The 21,257-nt window shown below is 59.0% G+C and overlaps 3 protein-coding genes across 13 annotated transcripts; 1 reads left to right on the top strand and 2 right to left on the bottom strand.

Moving 5' to 3' along the window:
* Positions 1–2,524: 2,524 nt before the first annotated feature.
* On the bottom strand, positions 2,525–12,731 carry phf21b (PHD finger protein 21B). 6 transcript variants are annotated; one of them, XM_086102858.1, is made up of 14 exons: positions 12,282–12,720; positions 9,993–10,037; positions 8,491–8,730; positions 7,317–7,409; positions 6,975–7,235; positions 6,402–6,515; positions 6,274–6,325; positions 6,104–6,180; positions 5,973–6,027; positions 5,536–5,558; positions 4,577–4,696; positions 4,450–4,501; positions 4,274–4,377; positions 2,525–3,968 (listed from the first exon to the last, which is right to left on the bottom strand). In XM_086102858.1, the coding sequence occupies exons 1-14, from the start codon at positions 12,333–12,335 to the stop codon at positions 3,768–3,770; spliced, it is 1,491 nt and encodes a 496-aa protein (XP_085958984.1). In that variant the 5' UTR covers positions 12,336–12,720; the 3' UTR covers positions 2,525–3,767. The 6 variants fall into 6 exon arrangements, 5 of the variants coding, with proteins under 5 accessions (XP_085958984.1, XP_085958979.1, XP_085958980.1 ...); XM_086102853.1 differs by having other exon boundaries at positions 6,402–7,235; positions 12,282–12,723; XM_086102854.1 differs by lacking the exon at positions 9,993–10,037 and having other exon boundaries at positions 6,402–7,235; positions 12,282–12,725.
* Positions 12,732–14,531: 1,800 nt separating this feature from the next.
* nup50 (nucleoporin 50) lies at positions 14,532–16,995 on the top strand. Of its 3 annotated transcripts, XM_086102873.1 has the most exons (8): positions 14,535–14,730; positions 15,137–15,219; positions 15,303–15,386; positions 15,457–15,631; positions 15,701–16,090; positions 16,198–16,282; positions 16,350–16,468; positions 16,531–16,995. In XM_086102873.1, exons 2-8 carry the CDS (start codon positions 15,151–15,153, stop codon positions 16,728–16,730), a joined length of 1,122 nt encoding a protein of 373 aa, XP_085958999.1. In that variant the 5' UTR covers positions 14,535–14,730; positions 15,137–15,150; the 3' UTR covers positions 16,731–16,995. The 3 variants fall into 3 exon arrangements, with proteins under 3 accessions (XP_085958997.1, XP_085958998.1, XP_085958999.1); XM_086102871.1 differs by having other exon boundaries at positions 14,532–14,730; positions 15,436–16,090; XM_086102872.1 differs by having other exon boundaries at positions 14,533–14,730; positions 15,457–16,090.
* Position 16,996: 1 nt separating this feature from the next.
* Positions 16,997–21,139, bottom strand: kiaa0930. Of its 4 annotated transcripts, none has more exons than XM_086102867.1 (11): positions 20,751–21,139; positions 20,121–20,675; positions 19,573–19,721; positions 19,236–19,343; positions 19,093–19,170; positions 18,914–19,015; positions 18,500–18,716; positions 18,317–18,418; positions 17,799–17,958; positions 17,574–17,729; positions 16,997–17,482 (listed from the first exon to the last, which is right to left on the bottom strand). In XM_086102867.1, exons 2-11 carry the CDS (start codon positions 20,245–20,247, stop codon positions 17,419–17,421), a joined length of 1,263 nt encoding a protein of 420 aa, XP_085958993.1. In that variant the 5' UTR covers positions 20,248–20,675; positions 20,751–21,139; the 3' UTR covers positions 16,997–17,418. The 4 variants fall into 4 exon arrangements, with proteins under 4 accessions (XP_085958993.1, XP_085958994.1, XP_085958996.1 ...); XM_086102868.1 differs by having other exon boundaries at positions 17,799–17,944; positions 18,317–18,499; positions 18,576–18,716; positions 20,751–21,131; XM_086102870.1 differs by having other exon boundaries at positions 18,317–18,499; positions 18,576–18,716; positions 20,751–21,129.
* Between the last annotated feature and the right edge of the window lie 118 nt (positions 21,140–21,257).

The raw sequence follows: 21,257 nt of genomic DNA, 5'->3' as shown, positions 1-21,257 counted from the left end.
TCGGAGTTGACCGTCAGCTCTCGCCGTCAAATTTGGCGGAGGGGGAAATCCTGCCGAGCCACGACTCTGACGGCACCTGGGGAAACAAAGGCTCAATTGCAGCGGAAGCACGTGTTGGGGATGGACAAGAGAAGAAGAATGTTCCGTCTTCTTCGGCGGTCCGCTTCTTTATTTGGAGAAGCAAGGTCAGGTGTTCTTGTTTATTAGGCCACCCAGGAAGCGCCTGCGGGCGGGCGGGCGGGCAAGGTAGCAACCGTGTCACCGGCTCAGCGGCACCTCCGCTGCCGTCGGGTTGCCTCCTTCCCACCTTTTGGCTCTGTTTGCTTTTGGCGGGGCGCTTCTGCCGCTTTGTGTTTCCGCCCCGCACTGATAGAGAAGACCAAAAAGGTGAAAACATTCCACCGGCGTGAGCGCAAGGGGAGTTCACAAGCCGGACGTTGGCAGCAAATCACAGGCGGCGGCGGCGGCGGCCTGTTGGCGTAAAGATCAGCGGGATCGCCGAGCGGGAGGACCGACAGCCCCCTTCCGTCGCTCGCCGAGGCCTTCCCGGGGAACGGGAGGGCGCGGGGGGGGCAAAAGAATCCGAGAGCCGGCGGAATGCCAGCGAGCCTCCCCGGCTCTTCAAAGTCAGTCTAAACAAAAGCGCGCCACCTTCCTTCTCCTCGCCCCGTGATTCCCAACTATGTCCTTTTCCAGCATTCCCGGATTCCCCAAAGGCAAAACCTTTTTCCTTTTCTCCTCCGGCACATCTGCCGCAAAGATGAGCCACCTGCCCAAGCGGCGGCGGCGCTCAAAAACGGCCGGCCTACCGCAGGCCCTCGGTTGCCTGCGGCTGACCGCTTTTCGGCCACATTCCGTCCAAAATGCTTCGGAATTCATCCATTCGTGATCTGAAGCGCCATTTTTTTTTTCTTGTTTCTGCCGTTGTTGTCTCGTGTCTTGGGGCGTTGGGCGGCGTACGCCCTGAACCGCTTGCCAGTCCATCGCAGGGCGCACGCAGATGAACAAGGCTTTTCGTCTCCAGTGGCTTTGGGGGTTTTTTGGGGGAAAAATGCCATTTTCAACGTATTCCCGTTTTCCCAGCAAGAAGCTCACGCCGCGTAGCGTGTCGTGACATGCCGAGTTGTCCCCGAAAAGACAATGACTCATTCGCACTTCCCAGCATGCCTCGCACGGCTAATGAGCGGCGCTAATGTCCGCAAAGGCCATGCGACTCCCGCAAAGGAAGCTTCGCTCCGCATCTTCGTCAGCCCGCGACGTTAGCAATTAGCCGCCGGCCCGCCCGCGCGCGCGCTTCGTCGCTTGAAGGAAGGGGAAGGTGACGGCGCGTCCCTCGCCCGCCGCCCGCGCAAAACATTTGCCTTCCGATCCGCCGCCTCCCCGCTGAGGCGGCGTGGTGGCCTATTCATAACCCGACCCGCTAAGATAAAGGCAAAAAAATAAATAAAAACACAAGTTCGGTGTTCCAGGGAAGATTTGGTGTCGGAAATAACATGAAGAAAACTTACTCGTTCATTTCCGTCCAATCGCAGGCCGGTTGCCGTCGTCCCCCGTCGGGCATCCGGGTCGTCGTCAGCGACAACGGGCTGGTCACCGAGCGAGGCGGCCATCTTGCGCGGGGCGCCCGGACGCGTCAGCCATCTTGTCCAGATGTCGCATGTGCGCAGGGGAAGCCCGGCGTTTATTTGCGTTAGCGGTCGGGCTTATTTTTAGAGCGGGCGGGCGGGCCGGCCGGCCGCTTCAAAGGTGCGTTGGGTGGGCGCAGCCACACGAAGCGTGCGTGCGTGCGGGAGTTCGGGCGCGAAGGTGAGGAAAGACCTCCGGCGCTCGCTTCCTTCCATCCTCGTGGTCCAATGTTGCCGCGGCCCAGGTGTCGAGGAGCTGCCGCTCCTTCCCCCGTGTCGGAGGGCGCAGACGGGCGCTCCGCCGCCTTCGTCAGCTCGATGACGATGTTCCAATCTTCCCGGACGCTTGGCCGATTGCGATCCGGGGACGTTGCGGCGTGAGCGTGGCGGCAAAGGCGCGGGCGTGCCAGAACCTTCCCGCAAGATTCCCATCCGTCCGGCGGAGGCGGGGGCCCGAGCGGCTCTCCCCCCGATCGTCACCGCAACGCCGACGGAGGCTGCGTCCTGCGGAGGGGCCAGAAGGGGATTTCGAGGGCTTTGAGTCGCCAGCACCGTCGGGGAACTCCTTCAACATGCGCCCGAGTCAACAACACATCACCTGAGCGCCGTCAACGGCGGGCTGTTCGGCGTCGCCGCTTTCTGTGGGCCGCCGCCCGCTCCCACGTCCGTCCCGCGGAGCGCGCCGAGAGCCGCTCGCCGTTCCCTTTGTGCGCGATGTTGTCGGAACCTTGACGCCTCGCTTGGAAACATGAAGGGCATATGCAGCTAGCGCTGAGCGACTCCTGAAAGCACAACGGGACGATGAGGCGCACAAAATTGCACTCGCACAAATACACATTCGCAAGTTGTGAGTTGTCCACAATGCGTCAGCGTTTGGCGAGATAAAGCGGTACCGGGTCTCGTAGTTGAAATGTTTATTCAGGATTTTTTTTTTTCTTTTTTGGTCTCGTTTTCATAAGAAGTCAGTAGAAAAAGTGAACGACTACGTTGGCATATTGAAGACAAAAGACTTCCTCTACTGGCTAGTGTCTCGTCCCCCGTGGCGGCATCCCACGATACAAACGATTGTTTTTGCTGCTCCATAAAAGGTTAGAAAAAAGTTTTGGACGCCAAGAGTTCTTTGTTCAAAGGTGCGCTCGAGTAAAATAGCAGAAACCTGTTTGGCGGCGGCACAGTTTCTTCCGGAGCGGAACGCGCGTTGGGGGAGGGCGGCTTTGCCGATGGCGCGGCCCGGCGACGGCCGCTTTTGTTGGAGGGGGAAAAAGAAAAAAGGAGGCCGCGGAGGGCACCCGGCAGGCGGGCGTGGCGGCGGGAAGACGAGCGAGCGCTCAAGTTAGGCGGGCTGGCTGCGGCTCCCCACCTCCCCTCCAAAAAAAAAAATTTAAAAAGCCAAAATGCCGCTCAAACTAAAGTATCTTTTGGGCATATTTGTCACGTGAACCAACACGCATCGTTGATCCGTCCTCCCGCAGAGTCGCCGGTGGCGAGGCGCACCCCGAAGTGGTCGCCAGCCAATTGCGGGGCACGTAGACGAGCCACAGAGAGTGAAGGTCACCGGTTCAATGTCACCTCACAACAGAGAAGTCTCCCGCCGCGTGACGGCAAACAGCGGACCGGTCGCAAGTTCATGGACCGGTCGCCACTCGCGCCAATGTCAAGGCACCCTGCCGATGGACTGGCGGTCGCCAGTTCAACGTCAAGAGGCAGAGTCACCGCGCAAAGTCGGTCCAAACAAAGGAGTCGTCCGCGCTCGGCCTCGGCGAGGGCAAAACGACCGGTCGCCGGTCAACGTGAAGCACCGTCGCCGGGGGGGTGGGGGGCATCGGGAGCGGCGGACGCCGCGCCGCTCTCTTTGATTGGACGGCCTGACGTACAAACGGCAAAAACAGCGCCGCCTTGCTCGACTTGGCTCGCCAACACTTGCGTCTTCTTCAAATACTTCCTGAATCATTTTGGCAAAAAGGAAAAAAAAAAAAAAACCTGCCGGCGCTGCTGTTGCCGCGGCGACATCCGCAACAAGCTTAAGGCCCACCAACAAGAGAGAAAAACTCATTTCGTCGGCACCGGAGGTCTTGGCAACAACTCATTCTTCACCAGGCGGGCCAAGGTGGAGCGAGGGGGGGGGGGAGGGGCTCTGTTGGGTTAAGGCGAGTTGTTGTCTGGCGAGGTCCAGAAGGGAGAGACCGAGGGCCCGCTTTTCATCCAGGACGGTGACGGCGGCGCCGGGGAGGCGGGGTCGGTCTCGGTCACCCGGATGAGCCCGATGAGCGCCTTGAGCCGCTCCAGCGCCGCCAGCGTGCGCCGCTGCCGCGCCGCCAGACGATCCCGTCGATCCAGGCAGCGCTGGAGGGAAGCACGGACAGCGCGTCAGCGTCTCGTCGCACCGCGGTGACAACGGTTACGTTACGCCGAGCGTGTCGCCACACGGCTCGGGCCGGCTGACATGCAAAGACAGAAAACGTGCAACTCGGACTCAAGAAGAGGAGGAAAGAAGCGGCGTGCCGCAGGAAACGATCCCATTTCAGGAAAGGACCGAGTCTCTTTGTTGGCCCCCCCTGGGCGTTTGGGGACCGATGCCGCGCGCGACTTTTCTCCTCCGCTATCGGGAGGAGACGACCCGCGCGGAGGCGAGCGCTCGGGCGACTTACTTGGAGCGTCATGTTGAGCTGCTGGTCTTCCTCCTCCAGGTGAGCGCACTCCTCCTTCAGCTCGCCGTGGCGCCGCAGCAGACGCCGCTTCTCCTCCCGACGCGCTGCGGCGACAACAAGCGCTAAACGAGCGACCGACGAGCGGAGGCGGCGCCGGGGGTCGGCCCGGAACCCACCCGTCTTGCGCGCGACGTCGCGAGGCCACGGCGCGCTCTCCGCGTTCAGGACCTGCGCGGGCAAGAGCGCGCGTCAGAAAGCCAGACCTTCCTTTCCCGTGGCCTCTCAAAGCAAGCGCGAGCCAACCTTCTTGTGGCACTTGGGGCAGTAGCGGGGTCCCGCGGCCGGCGGCCGGAGGCGGTCCGGGCCGAAGGCTCGCGGGCAGTCGTCGCAGGGCCGCGACCGGCCGTCCCGCTCCGCCTCATCCTGCGCCCACACACATGCCACAAACAAAGTCGGGTGCCAGAGCGCGGGGGAGGGGGCCGATCCGGCCCGCCGGATCGACTTCCGCGGCCCGCAAAAGTGCATTCGGCGCGGGGGGGGGGGGGGGGGGGGGTTGTTTCGTTTTGGATTCTCTCGATTCCGAAGTGAACGTTTTCCTCGCGGTGCAAACATTTCCTGCCACTGGCTCACTGTTGACTTCAAGGAGCCGGCAGAGGGCGCCGCCGCATCATTTGTGATTTGAAATCAGCGCGCCAGTTCGGTTCACACTTCCGTGGGCGGGTCACGCCGTGACGTCATACGCCGAGTCCGTTCGTGTCAAACGTCAACACAAGGCTTCGTCGAACTACGCCTTGAAAAGAAATCGATAAATAGGTCCGCCCCCTGCCCAAATCCCACTTGGAAAGGAGTTTCTCTGCCTTTGCTTGGAGAAAAAGCAAACGAGAGTAACAGGATTCGAAACAAGTTGGGCTTTTTTTTTTTTTAACCCCTCCCGCCAGCAAACATGTTTCAATCGCACGTTTCCGCAGCATGAGCATCTTCCACAAAAACGAGAAGCGCTTCCTCCGGAGACGTGAGCCAAATCGGTCGACGATTTGTCGTCAATGACCGTTGCAAACTTTGGCCGTCACACAGGACACGAAAGCCCCGTGAAAAGGATTCTGCCGGTCGCGCCCGTTTCTCAGCGGGAATTCAGGCGGGCTTTTCGGGACCGCGACTCTCTGGAATGGGCCGACCGGGCGTCGGTACAAGCAGGAAGCGCAGAGCGGCGGGCAAGCGTCACGAGAGAAAGAAGCGACGTGACGTGACGTGACGTGACCTACCTTCCAGCAGAAATCCTCCGAGTCTCGCATGTGGATGAAGCAGAGCACACGTTAGGCACGGCGCGCAGGCGCAGGTTAACGGGCAGCACGCGCGTTTTCAAAGCCGTGGCCGGGCAGCCATTAGCGTTAGCTGTGCGCAAAGCTCAAGACGCACGTTGACAGCCGACATATTTGGAGGTCAAAGCTGAAGAGCACCAACTTGAAGTGGACAAAAAAGGAAAGCAATCGAGACCATTTTTGCTTCCCGCTAATTGGAAATGGGACGGAAATGCAAGTCGTCGTCCGGGGCACCAATTTGAGCAATCGTCATCAGGATGGCGTGGCCACTTCTCCAGATTCGCCTCCTTGCTACGGCGGCACGCCGCGTTCTCTGCTTACGGCGACCGTTATTGCCACTTGGTGACGGACATGCGAGCGACGCGCGGCGAGAGCGTTACCTGGTGCCGACGCGAAGAGCGGAGCGTTCAGGTAATGCGACGGCAGACGTTTGCGCTGCGGACAGACCAAAGTGAGACTTGAGTCGCCATGACGTCGCCGTCACCCAAACGGTGCGGAAGAAGAAAAAGACCTCGGCTTCCAAGAGGCCGCTGTAGGCGGGATTCGCCGTGCTGCGCCTTTTCCTCTCCTGCCTCCTCAGCTGGAGTTCTACCAAAACACAAAGCGCCACGTCAAGGCGCACGTGACGAGGCGCGCGCGCGCGCAAAGACACGGGCGGGTGCGACGGAAGTGCGCCGTCACCTTCCAGGTGCTCGTTGGTCACGAGACCGAGCGCGACCATGAAGGAAATTTTCTGCGGGAGAGACCACAATGTGAGTGACCCCCCCCCCGCCAAACACCCGCCGTCAAAAGAAAGAGCGAGCGCCCACCTCGGGGTCCTCGTCAATCCTGCGCGAAGGGGAGCCGGCGGGATCATCTTGCGACGGGAGGCCGAGCGCCCCTCCCTCGCCGTCGCGGGGCGCTTGCGGCTGGATGATGATCACCTGGTAACACGCCCACACATCGCATCGTGCGCGCAGGAGGCAGCGCGGTGTTGCGCTCGACTCAACATTCCGACTTCCGAAACACTCGCAAAAACGCGCTCGCGCCGCACTTCGGCGTGCCGATCCCGACGGCGCAAACGGACGCGCGCGGCGGCGTCGCCGGAGAGATGGGGAAAATGCGTCAGGCGGCGATGCCCGCATACTACCCGGAGGAGTCCTGGCGGACAGAGCGAAAGCATGCGCACGACACAAAGCCGGTGTCCCTTCCAACGGCCAAATCGTCGGCCTCGAAAAGGGCTGACCCGAAATACGGCCTGTCGGGGTTGGAGTTTGAGTGTCCGCAAAGGGGCTGTACAATATCGTGTGTGCGATTGTCTGGAAAAGTGGGGAAGGTCTTTCAATGAGCTTACGACGCCAACGTGATTCAACGGGCGCCGGCTTTTCGTGCGTGCCTCTGACCTTGACGGCCTCGCTGACGGCAGCCACTCCGTTGGCATGGGCGGGCGAGGCGGCGATGATGGCGTAGGCCACCCCGGCGCCGGCCCCGCCCCCGCCCGAGGCGTGCCGGGCGGCGCCGTCGCAAGGCTGCCGGCGGGGGGCGAGGGTGCCGTTGGGCGTGGGCAGGGTGGGGCCGGCCGGCGCCGAGGAGCCGCGTAGCTGCGGGGGCTCCTGGCACGGACTGCGGGGAAGGCTGTCGGGCATCAGCGACTTTGGCCTGACCTGAAACGGCAGAACAAAGCCGAGGGGCCGCGGGTTAGCGGGCGCGGCTCCGAGTCTCGTCGAGCGAGCGGGTGCCGGTACCTGAGGTAGGACGCTGGCGGCGTGACCGGCCAGGCGGTGCAGGGAGCCGACTTGAGGCACCTTGAGGAGACCCGAGCCGGGCGAGCCCGTCATCTGCCAGACAGCCATTCAAAGTCCTCATCATCATCATCATCACCACGGTCACGGCAAACGCGGCCGCCGACGGGAAGGTCACCGGCGTCACCAAGAACGCGCGCACGCAATCGAGCTCGTGTCGGCACAATAGTCAAGGGTATTGCACGGGACCGAGTGCAAGCCTTTTGCCCGTCCTCACTTCCCGCAACAAAGAAGCTGCGCTGTGATTGGCCGACACTCGGCAAACAAACCAGCTCACTTTTACCACCCGCCCACTTTTCTTCTTCTGTGATTCTGCTACGCTGTACTGCAGAGCCACTAGGGGGAGGGGGACGGAACAGTGGAGGTGGTGGTGGTGGGAGGGGGCTAGGCCAGTTCCCTTGGCAACCACACGGAGGGAAATTCTACAAGTAGAAGACATTTGATTTTCCTCATTGTGCCGATTTACTCCAAGGTCAAGCACGTTGGGCGGGTGACGGGGTGTCCGTCCTCCACTCACTCCCTGTTGCCACTTCTTTCCTCCAAAGTCCTCGCCGCACGCACGTGCGTGTCGTAGCACCAGACGCCGAAGGTGAAAAGAGGGCTCACTGCGAGCTGTTTTTGTTCGTCCACTTTTCAGCGCTGACCCCCCCCCCCCCCCCCCCGCAACCAGCAGGACTGGCAGTTTCCATGGCAACGGTGCTCCTCAGCACTCATTCAATCATTCTCTCACGCGTTTGCGCCATCAATCTTGCGCTCGCTCGATGGAAAAGCTGGAAAAACTTCCGGGCGACGACGCTGCTTTTGTGTCGTCCATCTTGTTCGAAATGACAAAACGTTGAGCTCCGATCTTCCGCCTTCCACGTCTTCGCTGTTGTCTGATGCGCATTGTGCAGTTGCTGTCGATGAATGCGGCGTTGGACGGCTGTCATATTCGTTGGACCGCGCCGCGCGTCGGGGACGCGCTGGCAACAACGTTTGGGCCGGGGGTAGTCCCGGGAGCGAGCGGCTACCGTGCGTCGATGTCCCGTTGAAAATTGCCCCGCGCCGGCCCGGAAATACACCGGCCGGCCGGCAAAGTTCACATCTCTTCCCCAAATTGCCGCCGGCAACCCGTTACCTGCGTCGGAGGAAGGTCCGGGGTCGTCCCGGCGCCCGGCGGGTGACCGCCGACCCCCGGCGCCACCCTGCAGCCCGTCCGCGGGTTGACGGGCCCCGTCTGCGGCTCCGAACCGGCGGGAATCTTCAGCCCGTTGAGGTGCGCCGTCGGCACCGCGGAGAGGGCCACGGCCTGGCTGGGGGGCTTGATGAGGGACGGCGGCTTGCTCGCCGCCACCGGGCAACTCCGCACCGCCAGCTTCTGCACAGCGACGCAAGCGGTTAGTTGTTGAAGCGGCACCGTGGCGGGTTAGGGACCGCGACGGGCCTCCGCGCATCCGATAAACGGCAAAGGCAGAACCACACAAGAAAGTGTGAACAAAAGTGTCCGTGGCCGTCACCCACCCCCCACTTGATTGATATGAGTGTTGTCATGGAAACAAGTTTCCGACAGGAAAAACGCTGCGTGGTCCAAACGAGCCAAGGGAGAAGCGCTTGCATGTCGCAAGCGGGCCAATAGTGAGGAGAGGCCTCCCCCACCGCGCCGCACTTGGATTAGCAAAGATGATGAGGTCAGGAGGCCGGCGCACTTTTTCCTCACTCCTAGTCAACATTTGGGCACTTTCTCTCCAGGAGGGGGCCCCACAAAATGGAGTGGGGAGGGGGGGGGGAGCAGCGGAGGCCGGCAGATGGACTTCCACAAACAATAGAAGCTGACAGATGCAACCACAATCCACAGCCACACACACGTAGCGGATGCGCATGTGTGTGTGTGTGTGGGGGGGGGGGGGATTGCACGCGCACACTAGACCGCAGCCAATGACATGATGGAAATGCGGAGCGGTGATGACATCATAGAAAGCGAGTCTTTGCCAATTCCATTTTCTTCAAGCGAAGCCATCGCGCTCTTGCGTTGACAAGGATCTGCGGCCCCGGGGGCAGAGGAGCTGCGCCCGGACCCATGACTGCACGTTCAACGATGGCCCAAAACTACTTTTACCGTAGTGGTCCATTCAAATGACAATTGATGAACGTTGACACCTCGACGCTCAGAAAAGCGAGGCCGCGTGGCGAAAAGAGCCGGAGCTTACTCCTCGCGCCGCTAGCACGATGCGCACTCGAATGAGCATCTCTATTGCCCCGCGACACCATTTCATCAACAGGTGCAACACAAAGGTTCACGCAAAAACAACCGTGTTGGCATTCATGTATTCTTTCTCCTCAGAGAACAGGATCTGAGCGTGTGCCCGGCTTATACTGCCAGCGGCCAAGACCACATTCCACACGTTTCCTTTCGTTTTGTTTTCTGGGATGGATCCACGGCACCCGCATTCGTTTGAATGGGGAAAGACGGCTTTGAAATGGGGGTTAGGAGTGCGGCGCAAAACTAATGAAACTCCAGGCAAGACTGAGGGCTTGTTGAGTCTCAAGAGAAATTCACCAAATGCCAATTGGGTTTTTGTGGAAACACCGCCAAAATGAAGAAGACGGGGAACAGATGAGAAGGGCGAGGCCGCCGCCTACCTGTCCGCTCGCAAGTTCATTCAGGCCTTTGCGCAGCGTCGGATTCTGCAAAACAAACACGAGCAATCGTGAGCATCGAGATGCCAACGTCGCCGACGCTCGGCGCCGCGCCGCGCGACCGTCCGGCCACCGCCACAAAATTGGCCCGATGAGAACCCCGAGCGCAACCTCTTTGTCGCCCTCCAACATGCCGCTCTCGGAATCAGGTGTCGTTTCCTTGGCAACAGTGGCCTGCACCGCATGTTAAAAATGCCGCATTGTGAGCGTCACCTTTCACCTCGGACCTCTCGGCGCCACGTTAGCAGCGGGCTACGCTTGCGTGAGGTCGCGCCGGCAACCTATGGCGCAAAGACCATTCCGCCGTGTCGCGACTCTCCAAGTGGGTCGGCGTTTGAGCATCCGGTTGGCCCGTACTTCCTGAGAAGCGCCCATATCGGAAATCATTCGAGATATGTTTGGACGCTTTCAAATTTGCTCCAAAAAAATAGTCAAACTGAGCTTGTCAAGTCATATTCAAATTCCAGAAAGAAAAAAACTGAGCGCTCAATGACAACGCATACGATCTTCTTGAGTTCAGGCGGGTCGTCTGTCGTAATCCATTTGCAGCATGGACACAACCCATCGTATGTCCCAAGTGTGACAGGGCCGCAAGAAGAAGGGCAAACATCACATGAAGATGGTCACCATTTCCCAGAGGAAATGCGATTGCCTTTTCTAAGACAGCGGGTGTGTCAAGCAAAGGTGACATCTTGGTTGCCAAAGCAGGGAAAACAAACAAAAACAAAACCCCCCCGAAAGCGAGCATGTGTGCTGAGTGGGCATTCTGCGGCTGCCACCCCTCCCCCTTCCTCTGTCCTCCACCCCCTCGCCACCCAAAACAGCTTCAAAGCAATCAAAATGGTAATGTTCACCATGAATGCCCCCCCCCCTCTTGTGCAAAACTCTGCAGACTTTTTGCTCTCCATGTTGGGGGGAGGGGGCGAGCACCCCTTCAGTCACAAAATGGACGCTTCCACGACGAAAGTGAGGCCCACAGAAAGAGGGAGAGGGAGGGAGCACGTCTCCTCCTTTTAGCGAAAGCGCCACTTGAACGAGTGCTCGGAGGAGCAACATTCCACAGCCAAAGTGGATCGATTCGATCGGGCAGCTCGAGTCAAACCGTATCGACCCTCTCTTTTTTCCCCTAGTCCTGCTCCACAAGAGCCCCGAAAACACACAACTTGTGTGCGTCGTTCTTGGCTCGGCGCCCCCCGGAGGGGCGGTGCGGGCGGAGGCGGCAGCTGGGCGGCGCGCTGCGGGCGGGGAACTGGCCACGGTGCTGAACCCGGCCGCCGCCGACACCCCCTCCCTCGCCCCGGCGCCTGCAGGCAGCCGGCAAACACAGCCGGTCGCCCCGCCGCAGTACAAGGGAAACAAGGAGGCCCGCCGTCGGGCCGCCATCAAGAGTGAAAAGAGTGAACCAAGTGAAAGCGTCGCCGTGAGCCAATCAAAAGGCGGCGCTGGCGTCACGTGACCAAGAAGCTATCATACCAGCGGACTAAGTGCAAACTCGCAACAAAATGGGGGACGAAAAAGATGCCAAAACGCACAGTGGCGAGGCCGCCGTTCACGTCACCGTCGCACTATAAAAGTCCTCGGCGTTGGAGTTAGCCGAGCGGCTAGTGAGTTAGGTCGCCGCCCGGACTCGACAAACGCGTCGTCAAGCTCAAAATGGACGCTCATAATTGTCAGCAAGTTCGAGAGCACAAGCCACACAAAACAGCAGCAGCTGACATGAAAAGCACATCAAACTTGATGCCAATCCACGCGAACGTTATGAGCCTTAAGCAGCCAAGCCGAGCGGCGCTAGCACCAGTCCAAAACATTTGCGGAGAAATAAAGTTTGTCTCGCTCTCTCTCTCCCACACACACACACACAGAGAACCAACACACACAGAACCAACACACCTAAACTCTGGCCTGTTGGGGGGGGTTCAGCTCCGGGCTGTGTTTGTGCATGCTCACACAAGTAGTTACGAGAAAAGTGTCTCAAGTTGTTGAGTGCGAGAGGAACAAAGCGGCCATGGATGCTTCTTGTCCCTCATAAATATTCAGCTCGCGTCCGAGCACAACGCCGCATTAGCTGGGCTGCTTCTTGCTCGTCGGCCGTAAACAAACGCCGGACGAGGCCCAACAGCAGCAGGAAGTGTTGGCCCAAGTGAGCGAACGGCCGACGATGGCGACGTTGCCTTTCACCTCCTTGACAAGAATGAAAAACACCAACACGGCGACGGCGGCGCTGCTGCTTACCTGATGACATTGGATTTCCACTTTGAGAGCCTCTTGCGGGCCTTGTACCTCCATGTTCCGTGCACAAAAGCACTTTACTCCCACTTTGGACGCGAGCAACGCCAACTTTGGGTCCAATTTTCCAGCGACAATAAGAAGCCAAAGAACTAGTCGGCTCGGAGAGCAAGTTGTCGCTTGTTCTTTTGCAGCCCGGGACTCATCACCGACTTTCCGCCCGTCCCCTAAAGTGCTCGGAAGCCGCCGCAAAGGCGTCGAGCGCCGGATGGCTACCCTCCGGTGTTCGGCCGAGTGACCCGGACTGCTCCTAGGGGGGTCGCCGCGCCTTCCTCCTACTAATTTAAGTTGAAAAGCGGGGACTAGATTGTGTCCGAGTCCGCGGCTTGATTTCACTTTGCCTGGGGAAAAGTTGTGCTTCGGCTGTCAATGGTGACTCTCCAGTACCCGGATGAAGCACACGGAGCGGCCCCGCCCCTACCCGCGAAATGCGCGTGCGCATTGGGTGCAGGAGCAACGAAAGGCTTGCTGCGCTTTGCAACTGGGCATCATCATCATCATGTTTTTTTTCTTCATGAAAATAAACAAAACTTTACGTCGAGTACACACACGCACACCACAGTGAAGCACAAAACACTGTTTATTTTACTCGTTCAATACTTGGTCTAATCCTTGGATTGCTCTTTGTTTTAAATTTAAACTTTACTTTGGACGTGCATTCCAAGTATAATGTGAGTGTGTTTATTGTTACTTGTGAAAACGGTGGCATTTTAAATTGGAGTAAAAGTACAGTAGTCGTCAAATCACCTATGTGTGAGTGAAAATAGTTCTGTTGCGAGTGAAAACAATTTGGTAAGGTCTTGTTGGGATTGAAAGTAGTTGTAAAAGTATCTGACTGAAAACAGCCGTTGTGTTGAGGGGTGTAAAATGCTATTAAAAACACATAAACGTGAAGGTGGTTTGCTTCTCTTACAAGTACATGGTTACGAAAATTGGTGGATTGTTAGGAGTGGAAAATAGTCAGGAGTATGCAGTTACTAGCGAAAGTCACTTTGACAAAGTACTGGAACTCGTGAAAGTTGTCATCAAAGTATCGAGAAACTCATGCAAATAGTTGCATTGTTGGAAGCGAAAATGGAAAGAGCGTAAAGCAGGGCTGGCCAACCAGTCACAGACTGAGCCTTTTTTTTTTACTGTGTTCCTGCAAAGAGCCACATCACACACATGGTCACACATAAGCATCACCGCTTCCCTTCCTCTCTCACACACACACACACACACAGACACCTACCTCTGCTCAGCCACATTTATTGTAAATGTCACACACCAACATAATAATGACAGAAATGGACTCCTACAGTCCCAAGACCACAGGCCAGTCATTTTCAACAATGAATATTGTGTGCACTGTCTCACAGACACACAAACTCTCAGTTCAACCAAGTCCACAAACAAAAATATAAGAATGTTGCATGTTGCTTAGTGCCTCATAATAATAATACATTTTATTTATAAGCGCCTTTCAAAACACTCAAGGACACTTCACAAACAGGAACAACAACAATAGAACCACAGATAAAATGATAAATAATAAAAGAGATGAATTGAAACTTGAGTATGCGATTTTGAATCGGTGGGTTCTCACCTCACTTTCCATCGTTGAAGGGCACCAAGCCGGAGACATCGGAATCATTTCATCTTCCTCGTGGCGTTGCTTGGCCTGAGAACAAAAACAGCAAATAATCTCGATGCAATTCCCGACAGCCCCTCAAAGGAATCGAGCGTGATAGGTTAGCATGAAGCAAGCACAGGCGGTTTCTTATTTTGTGCGAGGAAGACCGTGAAAACGGGCACGAACGAACACTTGAGTGTCTTCATACGTTGACGTTTCGAAGGAGTTTGTATTGTGCGTGGGAGGCTTTTGTAAAACTATTCTTACAGCGCCTTTTCCACGGGTCCACTTTGCCAACTTGATGCCATCGCTATTTTTTAATCCAAACCCAAAGGCCAACCACAAGCGCTTTGGCATCCACATGGAATCATAAAAGCTCAAAGCCCAAAGGAACCGATCCGAGCACTCCCCGCCCCGTCTCGCTTCACATCATCTGTTCAGCGTCGCCACCAGCTGGACACGGGGAAGAATTTCGCGTCAAAGTCTGCCGGTTCGGTCGCGACGCCGAGGTTTTTTGCGTCTGAAGTGCCGGAGCAGGAGCGCGGGCGGAGAAACTCCACGTCCCAGAATGCCCGGGCAACCGCGCATGCGCACTAACGTACCCGGGCGGCAAATTCACGCGGTTGTGTTGCTACGCGAAATGGCGGTTTGAGAGAAGCTCGTTCAAATCGCTGCCGTGCTTCTTGTGATGTCAGCCGGCGTCACGCGTGACCTGTGAAAGCTTACCCGGCCGGACCTCTTCTTCCTTCACGCGCACACTTTGGACTCGAGCCGGAGCGCAAGGTACCAGGAAATCCCTCCGACTGGGGAGCGGTTAGCCGCCCGATGCTAGCGTTAGCTCCCGAGCGGGCTCGCTTGAACGGGGGACGCCCGTCCGCTTTGGCGACACGTCGGAGCCCTCGGAACCCGACTTGTCGCGACGCGACGCGCCGCGCCGCACTTGACCTTTCTCGCAGTCTCGACCGCACGCTCGCGCTCGCCCGGCTACGTCTCGTGATCACGTGACTGGGGCCACATTTGATTTGCTTCCCTTCTACGTCTTGATACGAATGCGGGCGTCCGGACAAACGCGTGGGTGCTTGCTGCCATTCCGTTTTGCGCTGCGCAAACGCCCTGCCCGTCTGCAAGTCGACTAACGAGGCGCGCGCGTCTGCGTGTGTGTGTGTGTATATATATATATAAAACATAGAAGACGCAGGTGCGATGGCGAAGCGGATCGCTGACAAAGAGCTGACGGACCGGAACTGGGACCAGGAGGAAGAGGGCGAGGAGGTGACGTCAGATTTACCCCACGTGGCTTTGCATCGGCATCACTTTAGGATGAGCTCGAGTGTCAGGAACGTTTGTCTCCCCAGGCCGGTACCTTCTCCGTGGCCCCGGAAGACGTGATGAAAAACCGTGCCATCAAGAAGGCCAAGCGGCGGAACGTTGCCGCCGAGGTAAAACGGATGACGTCGCCGTCACCGTCACCCCCGTCGTCGGCCTCAGCGTCTTGCCGTGTCGATTCAGGGCGAGGCCGGCGGCGGGGCCTTCAAGGGGTTCAAAGGTTTCTCGATGAGCGCTTCCTCCACGCCGTCCTCCTTCTCGGCCTTCGGCAACGGCGCCGGCCCGAGAGGCTCGAGCGCGCTGACCAACGGGAACGCCCGCGCCGTCTTGGCGCCGCCCGCGGCCGCGAGCGCGCCTGGTGAGTCGGCCCGGTACGGATCGGTTTCCCGTCGAGAGTCCCGAACCTTGGCCGTCTTCGTTTTCTCAGGGCTGACGTTCAACGGCTCCGCCTCCTCCGCCGGCAAGGAGTACACCCGGCAGCTGACGGCTCTCAACTGTTCCGTCCGCGACTGGATCAGCAAGCACGTGGATGACAACCCGCTGTGCGACCTGCAGCCCATCTTCCGCGACTACGAGCGCCACTTGGCCACCATCGAGCGGCAGTACGGCGCGACGGCGGCCGCCGAAGACAAAGCCTCGCTTCCCGCTTCCTCCTCCTTTTCCTTCAAGGGCAAGGCGGACGGGTCGCCGGCCGCCACGTTCAACTTTGGTCAGAAGGCGGCCAGCTCGGTCCAGAAGAGCGCCGCGGCACCATTTTCCTTGATTGCAAGCGCGGCGTCGCCACCCTTGGCCAAGGCGGAGCGCCCGGCAACTTCAGGTACGCCCATTGGCAAGTAGGTCTCGGGGGGGGGGGGGGGGGGGGGGTGGATTTTTGGCGAGGCATTTCTTTCCGCGCTGACGTGCCGTCGGTTGTCGTCCGCGCAGAGGAGCCCGCCGGCGACGAGGCGTACGAGCCGCCCCGACCCGACGTCCGAGAGATCAAGGAGGACGACGCCTTCTACTCCAAGAAGTAGGCTGGGATCGGTCGCGGCTCTGGAGCGGCGCTGGGCTAACGGCGATGGCTGTGCGTTTGGCAGGTGTAAGCTCTTCTACAGGAAGGACGACGAGTACAAGGAGAAAGGCGTGGGCACGCTGCACCTCAAAGACACGGAGGGCGGCAAGACGCAGATGATCATCAGGGCCGACACCAATCTGGGTAAGAGCGCGACACCAACCTGGCGGGCGAGACGGCGCCCTCACGCGCCGCGTGTGCCGCAGGAAACATCCTCCTCAACATCCTGCTGTCGGCCGACATGAAGTGCTCGCGCGCGGGCAAGAACAACGTGGTGGTGATGTGCGTGCCCAACCCGCCCGTCGACACTCAGAAGCCGGGCGCCCCCGTGCCCCTCCTCCTCCGCGTCAAGACCGCCGACGACGCCGACCAGCTGCACCGCACTCTGGAGGAGAGGAAGGGCTGAGGGCACACACACACACACACACACAGACACTTGTTGGCAGACGTTGAGCTGCAACGTCGCCTCCAGCGGTTCTTCCACCTTTGACTTGCCCTCTTTTATTTTCCTGCTGAGCTGAACCACGAGGAGCGACTCCCCCCCCCCCCCCTCTCCAACATGGACTTTGACAGACTTGTTTGGGTGTTTTTTTTTTCTCTCCCCAAAGTGGCCTTGGCAGCACCCCAGCCCCTTCCCCCAGACACCTGTTGGGAATAAATGGAAATAAGAAGTTTGTGTCTCTGCTTTAATTTCGTCGTCTTTGCGCGTGACAGACGTGGAGGGCGCCACCGTGTGTCGCACAACATCCAGAGCGGCGCGAGTCGTGTCGGTGATAAAAGTCAAGTCCGTGTCGTCGGGGGCAACGCGTGCCTTCCGGGTGGAGAAGGGCGGCTCGGACACCCCCCCCCGGTGCCTTGGCCGCACCAACTTCCAGCATGTCGATTCCCGTCAAGCGACGTCCCTTGGAACATCTGCCGTCGAGAGACGTTCTGCAAGACGACCACCTGGACGCCCGCGACCTCACTTCCTGAGTTTTTTGCCGAGGCGCGATGGTGGGGATGAGCGCGAAGAGGAAGAGAAGTCGGAAGAGGAGGCACTTGTCGGACGGCCGGTCGCGGTCGTCGGTCCGGCCCGGGCGCACGGGAGGCACTTGCTAGCGAGGCACCCGCGCCGCCGCTACGTCATCAAGATGGGCTTCTGACGCACCTCCAAGATGTCTGACGCATACCAAAAGAAGAACGACGACAGCGAGTCATTTCGCGCCCGCCGCCGCTTTTACGGCAGAGTTCTCGCGCCACAAAGGCTCACCGGCGGTGATGCGGTGCAGCGGCAGCGTGACGTAGGTCAGGTGGGAGAAGAGCAGAAAGTCGTCGTCGGCGCGGTTGAGCTTGAGCCACGATCCCACCAGCGAGCGACCCGTCCCCGACAGCGAGCGCGAGCGCAGGTTGGTGGCGCCGTGGAGCTCTGACGCGCCGGCGCAGCCGTCGGTCAAGAGTCGCCCTCGCCGAAACAACTTTTGCCGGCGGCACTCACCTTGGTCGTCGTCCTCCCGGAAGAACTCCTCGCTGTCGTTGGCCGAGTGCGATTTCTTCATTTCTGCCATCTTGTGCCGCGGGACCTTGCGCCGGAGCGACGGCGAGAAGAACGACGGCCGGTTCCTCTCGGGCGTCGGCGGCGTGCTGAACGACGTCACCTGCGCGCAGGAAATTGTGCCAGGGAACGCGGGAAATCGCAACCCAACGTGCGGCAAAGCAAAACCAAGCCGAGGAAATTGCGAAAGCGGAAAGCGCCGGGTGAAAAGTCGGGTCCAAATGACAGCTGGCGCGCAAGGAAGTCACGTGGGAAAAGGGAGGAAGTACAGGAAGTCGCAAGATGCAAGCAAACACTCAGAAAGTCACGTCCAAACACGTCTGCGGTCACGGATGGGAAGTCATATCGTGAAAGGGAGGGAGGAGCAAACACGTCGCCGGTGGACAACGCGCCTCCGAAGAGCAACGGCTAGCCAAACCAGAGCTGTTTATTCGCTATGAAGTTAGCGTCGAACTACTCACCCTGTCGTGCGCGGGCGGGCGGTCCTCCTGCTGGTGGTGGGCGTCCGCTCCGTCGGGCACCCTGCTGACGGCCATCTCGGCGTGACCTTTGCCCTGTGGCCCCTTCATGCGGACAAACTCCATGTTGTTGAACTTGTAGAAGCCAAACGACATGCGCTGTGCCATCTTAGCCGCCACGCTCACCTGCGCCCAGAGCGGTTGCCGCATTAGCCCCGCGCGAGGCTCGTGGACGCGGGCGGGCTGAGCGAGCGCGTCTCACCCGGTTGTCGTAGACCTTCCTGAGTGCCTCGTAGCGAATGGATCCCTGGAAGATGACGCCCTGGAAGCTGTTGGACTTGTCACTGGCCACCAGCTCCACGCACACCATCTCGCCCTCGCCCACACTCATGTCCTGGAACACCTGCGCCGGGGCTCGCCCGTGAGGCGCACAACTTAGTGGCAACCAGACATCGGTCGCCAGCCAACCTCGTCGAACGGCGACCGGCTCGTCATCCGGCAACGTCGGGGAACCTTTCGAGGCGCGACGGACCGGCCGTCGGCACAGGCGGACAAACGCTCGCCGGCCCGTTTCAATCGACATGCGGGCGACGTGGTTACCTCATCAAAGTTGTCAATCATGAAGAAGATATTTGGGTAGCTGATCTTTGACTCCTCGCCTTTGCTGTCCATGGCGTGCTTGCTGGGAGACGCAAACACTTCCTGCGGGGCGCGTCAAGTGGAATGAGCGCACCGGGTCGAGCGCATCGGGGCGAGCGCAGGCTAAGGCCGACGCTCACCTGACATTTCTTCTTGTGCACGTGGATGTCGCCGGCGTCCGAACGCGTGCACACGGCGCACGTCACCACGTAGTCGAGCTGAAAGACACGTGCGCGTCACTACCCGCCATGCGTGTATGCGGGTGCGTGCGTGCGTGATTCACCTTCTGCAGGACAAGGTTGAGGTAGACGCTCTCCTCCCAGTCAATGTCCGGGTCTCCGAGGCCCGGAAGCTTCTTGGAGTCTCGCCGGTAAACTTCCACCTCCACCTGCTACACCCCCCCCCCCCCACCCAAAATAGAACACAGGGACAATGACATCATCACAGTCATCGCCACCTTCCTCCAAAATCGAAACTCAAAGCCTCCAAGTGATGCCATCTCCTGTCAGAGGGCTTGCTGGACATTCCAAGCTCCTAAATGTGGCACCAATAAAGCCCTCCGATGGAAATCATTTTTAAAAACAGAGGAGAGGCGCTTTTTGGGAGACGCGCTCACTCACCTTCTTGCACTCGCCGTCGTCCGCGTCCGCGTAGGCCAACTTCCTGCGCACGTAAAACAGCATGTCGTCCTGCCGCGGCGCGCACTTTTCCATAAAGTACGTCGAGAAAATCCACGTCCAGAACACGATGCGGTCGTCCTTTACGCAGCCTACACACGCACACGGGACAGGGGGAGGTTGACAAGCGAGCAGACACCAATTCTCTCCCGACGCTCTCTGGCTTCCGCGAACAAAACCACATTCCTATTTGTGTGCACACTTCCTCTCACACGGCATAAAAGACTCCGGCACACTTCCGAGTGACACATCCGCACAAGCGCTTTCACGGCCACGGCCGCAGCCGTTCCCCCACACGCGCACGTGCTCGTCTCGGGCGCCGAGCTGATGGCGTCACACGGGTCGGTTGCTCCCGCCTGCTGACGCCACGGCGTTTGGACGGTCACGTGACGGCCGCACACCGCGAGGCTCGTTTTCCAGAGGCACGTGACCCGCAGTGCCGAGCCCGAGCGCGACACGAACGAGGCGGCGTAATCGAACGCGAGTCTGACCCAGGCCGCCGATGTCCCGGCGAGCGTCGAGTCGGTTGCGTTCGTCTGCGATGGCCTTGAGCATCTGACGCAGGGACGAGTCCAGTTCGGCGTCCTTGACGTCACTCGAGCCCACTAGCGACGCCATGTCCCACTTCCGCGCCGAGACACCATGACAGGACGGCACGGGACAGCTCAGCTCAGCTCACCCCGGCTCGGCTCGGTTCGGGCCCGCGGACGGGCTCCGTTGTGTGGCTCAGCGAGACCCGCCCCTCCGACTTCCGGTAACGGGAGCCTCTTCAAGGCATTCGCTCGAGTTTGTCCTCGTGACGGGGACCGAGTCCAAACTTCACTCCATCCTTTGGCGCTTCGATTGATCTTCCGACCACTAAATCAAGATCAATAAAGAAATTGGAAGGAGCTCGATTTTTGAGGGCGTGTGATTGACGTGTTGCTCAGTCACGTGGCCCACGCAACTTCCGGGGACGGCGTTTCCCCCCCCCCCCCCCGACTATTTCCAATGGCGCCGATCTTTGTCAGCAGCTCATAGGGAAGTCTTCGTGTTTTGTCGTCTCTCTGTAAAAAATATAATATAAAAACAAGCGGGCAAGCATCCGGAGACGTTCGAAACCGCGGTTTTTGGCGCCTCACCAATTCAACGTTTTCCAATGCCACTTGATGCTGACGTTTTGTTCGTTGCATTCCTTCGAGGATCTCTTTGTATTTCATTTGCGGCGCCGCCGAAGCCGCTGTTGCAACTACGAACGGCACATTCCAGGTGCTCGCGCACGTAGCCGACGAGCGCGGAGAAATCCGCTGTGACGTCAGCGTTAGCCGCCGCGAGAAATACGGTGACGTCAGGCATGCGACCGTTCGTTTCGGGTTTTGACGTCATCGACGCGCGCTCACGTCCTCTTCGCTCGTTTGCTTTTCCAAGGCTGCCCCGTCGATGGGATTGGCGATCGCTTCCGATTGAAATCCACTGCCGACTCGCTTGTTTCAATCGGATCATCTGACTGGAGAAAACGAGGGGTTAGGGAGAGCAAAGTACCAGTACTTCCATCAAAGCGCATGCGCGGTAAAGTACCGGAAGAAAACATACCTTGTGAGGTTAGAAGCCGCGACCGTGAGGAAGGTGTGCCCACCGTCTCTTTCAAA

Source organism: Hippocampus guttulatus, chromosome 22 (genome assembly GCF_054856545.1).
Source record: "Hippocampus guttulatus isolate MCC_2025c chromosome 22, RoL_Hgut_1.0, whole genome shotgun sequence".
In the NCBI taxonomy this organism is placed as follows: domain Eukaryota; kingdom Metazoa; phylum Chordata; class Actinopteri; order Syngnathiformes; family Syngnathidae; genus Hippocampus; species Hippocampus guttulatus.
Note: the sequence above shows the minus strand (reverse complement) of the source record. Positions and strands in the feature narration are given on the sequence as shown.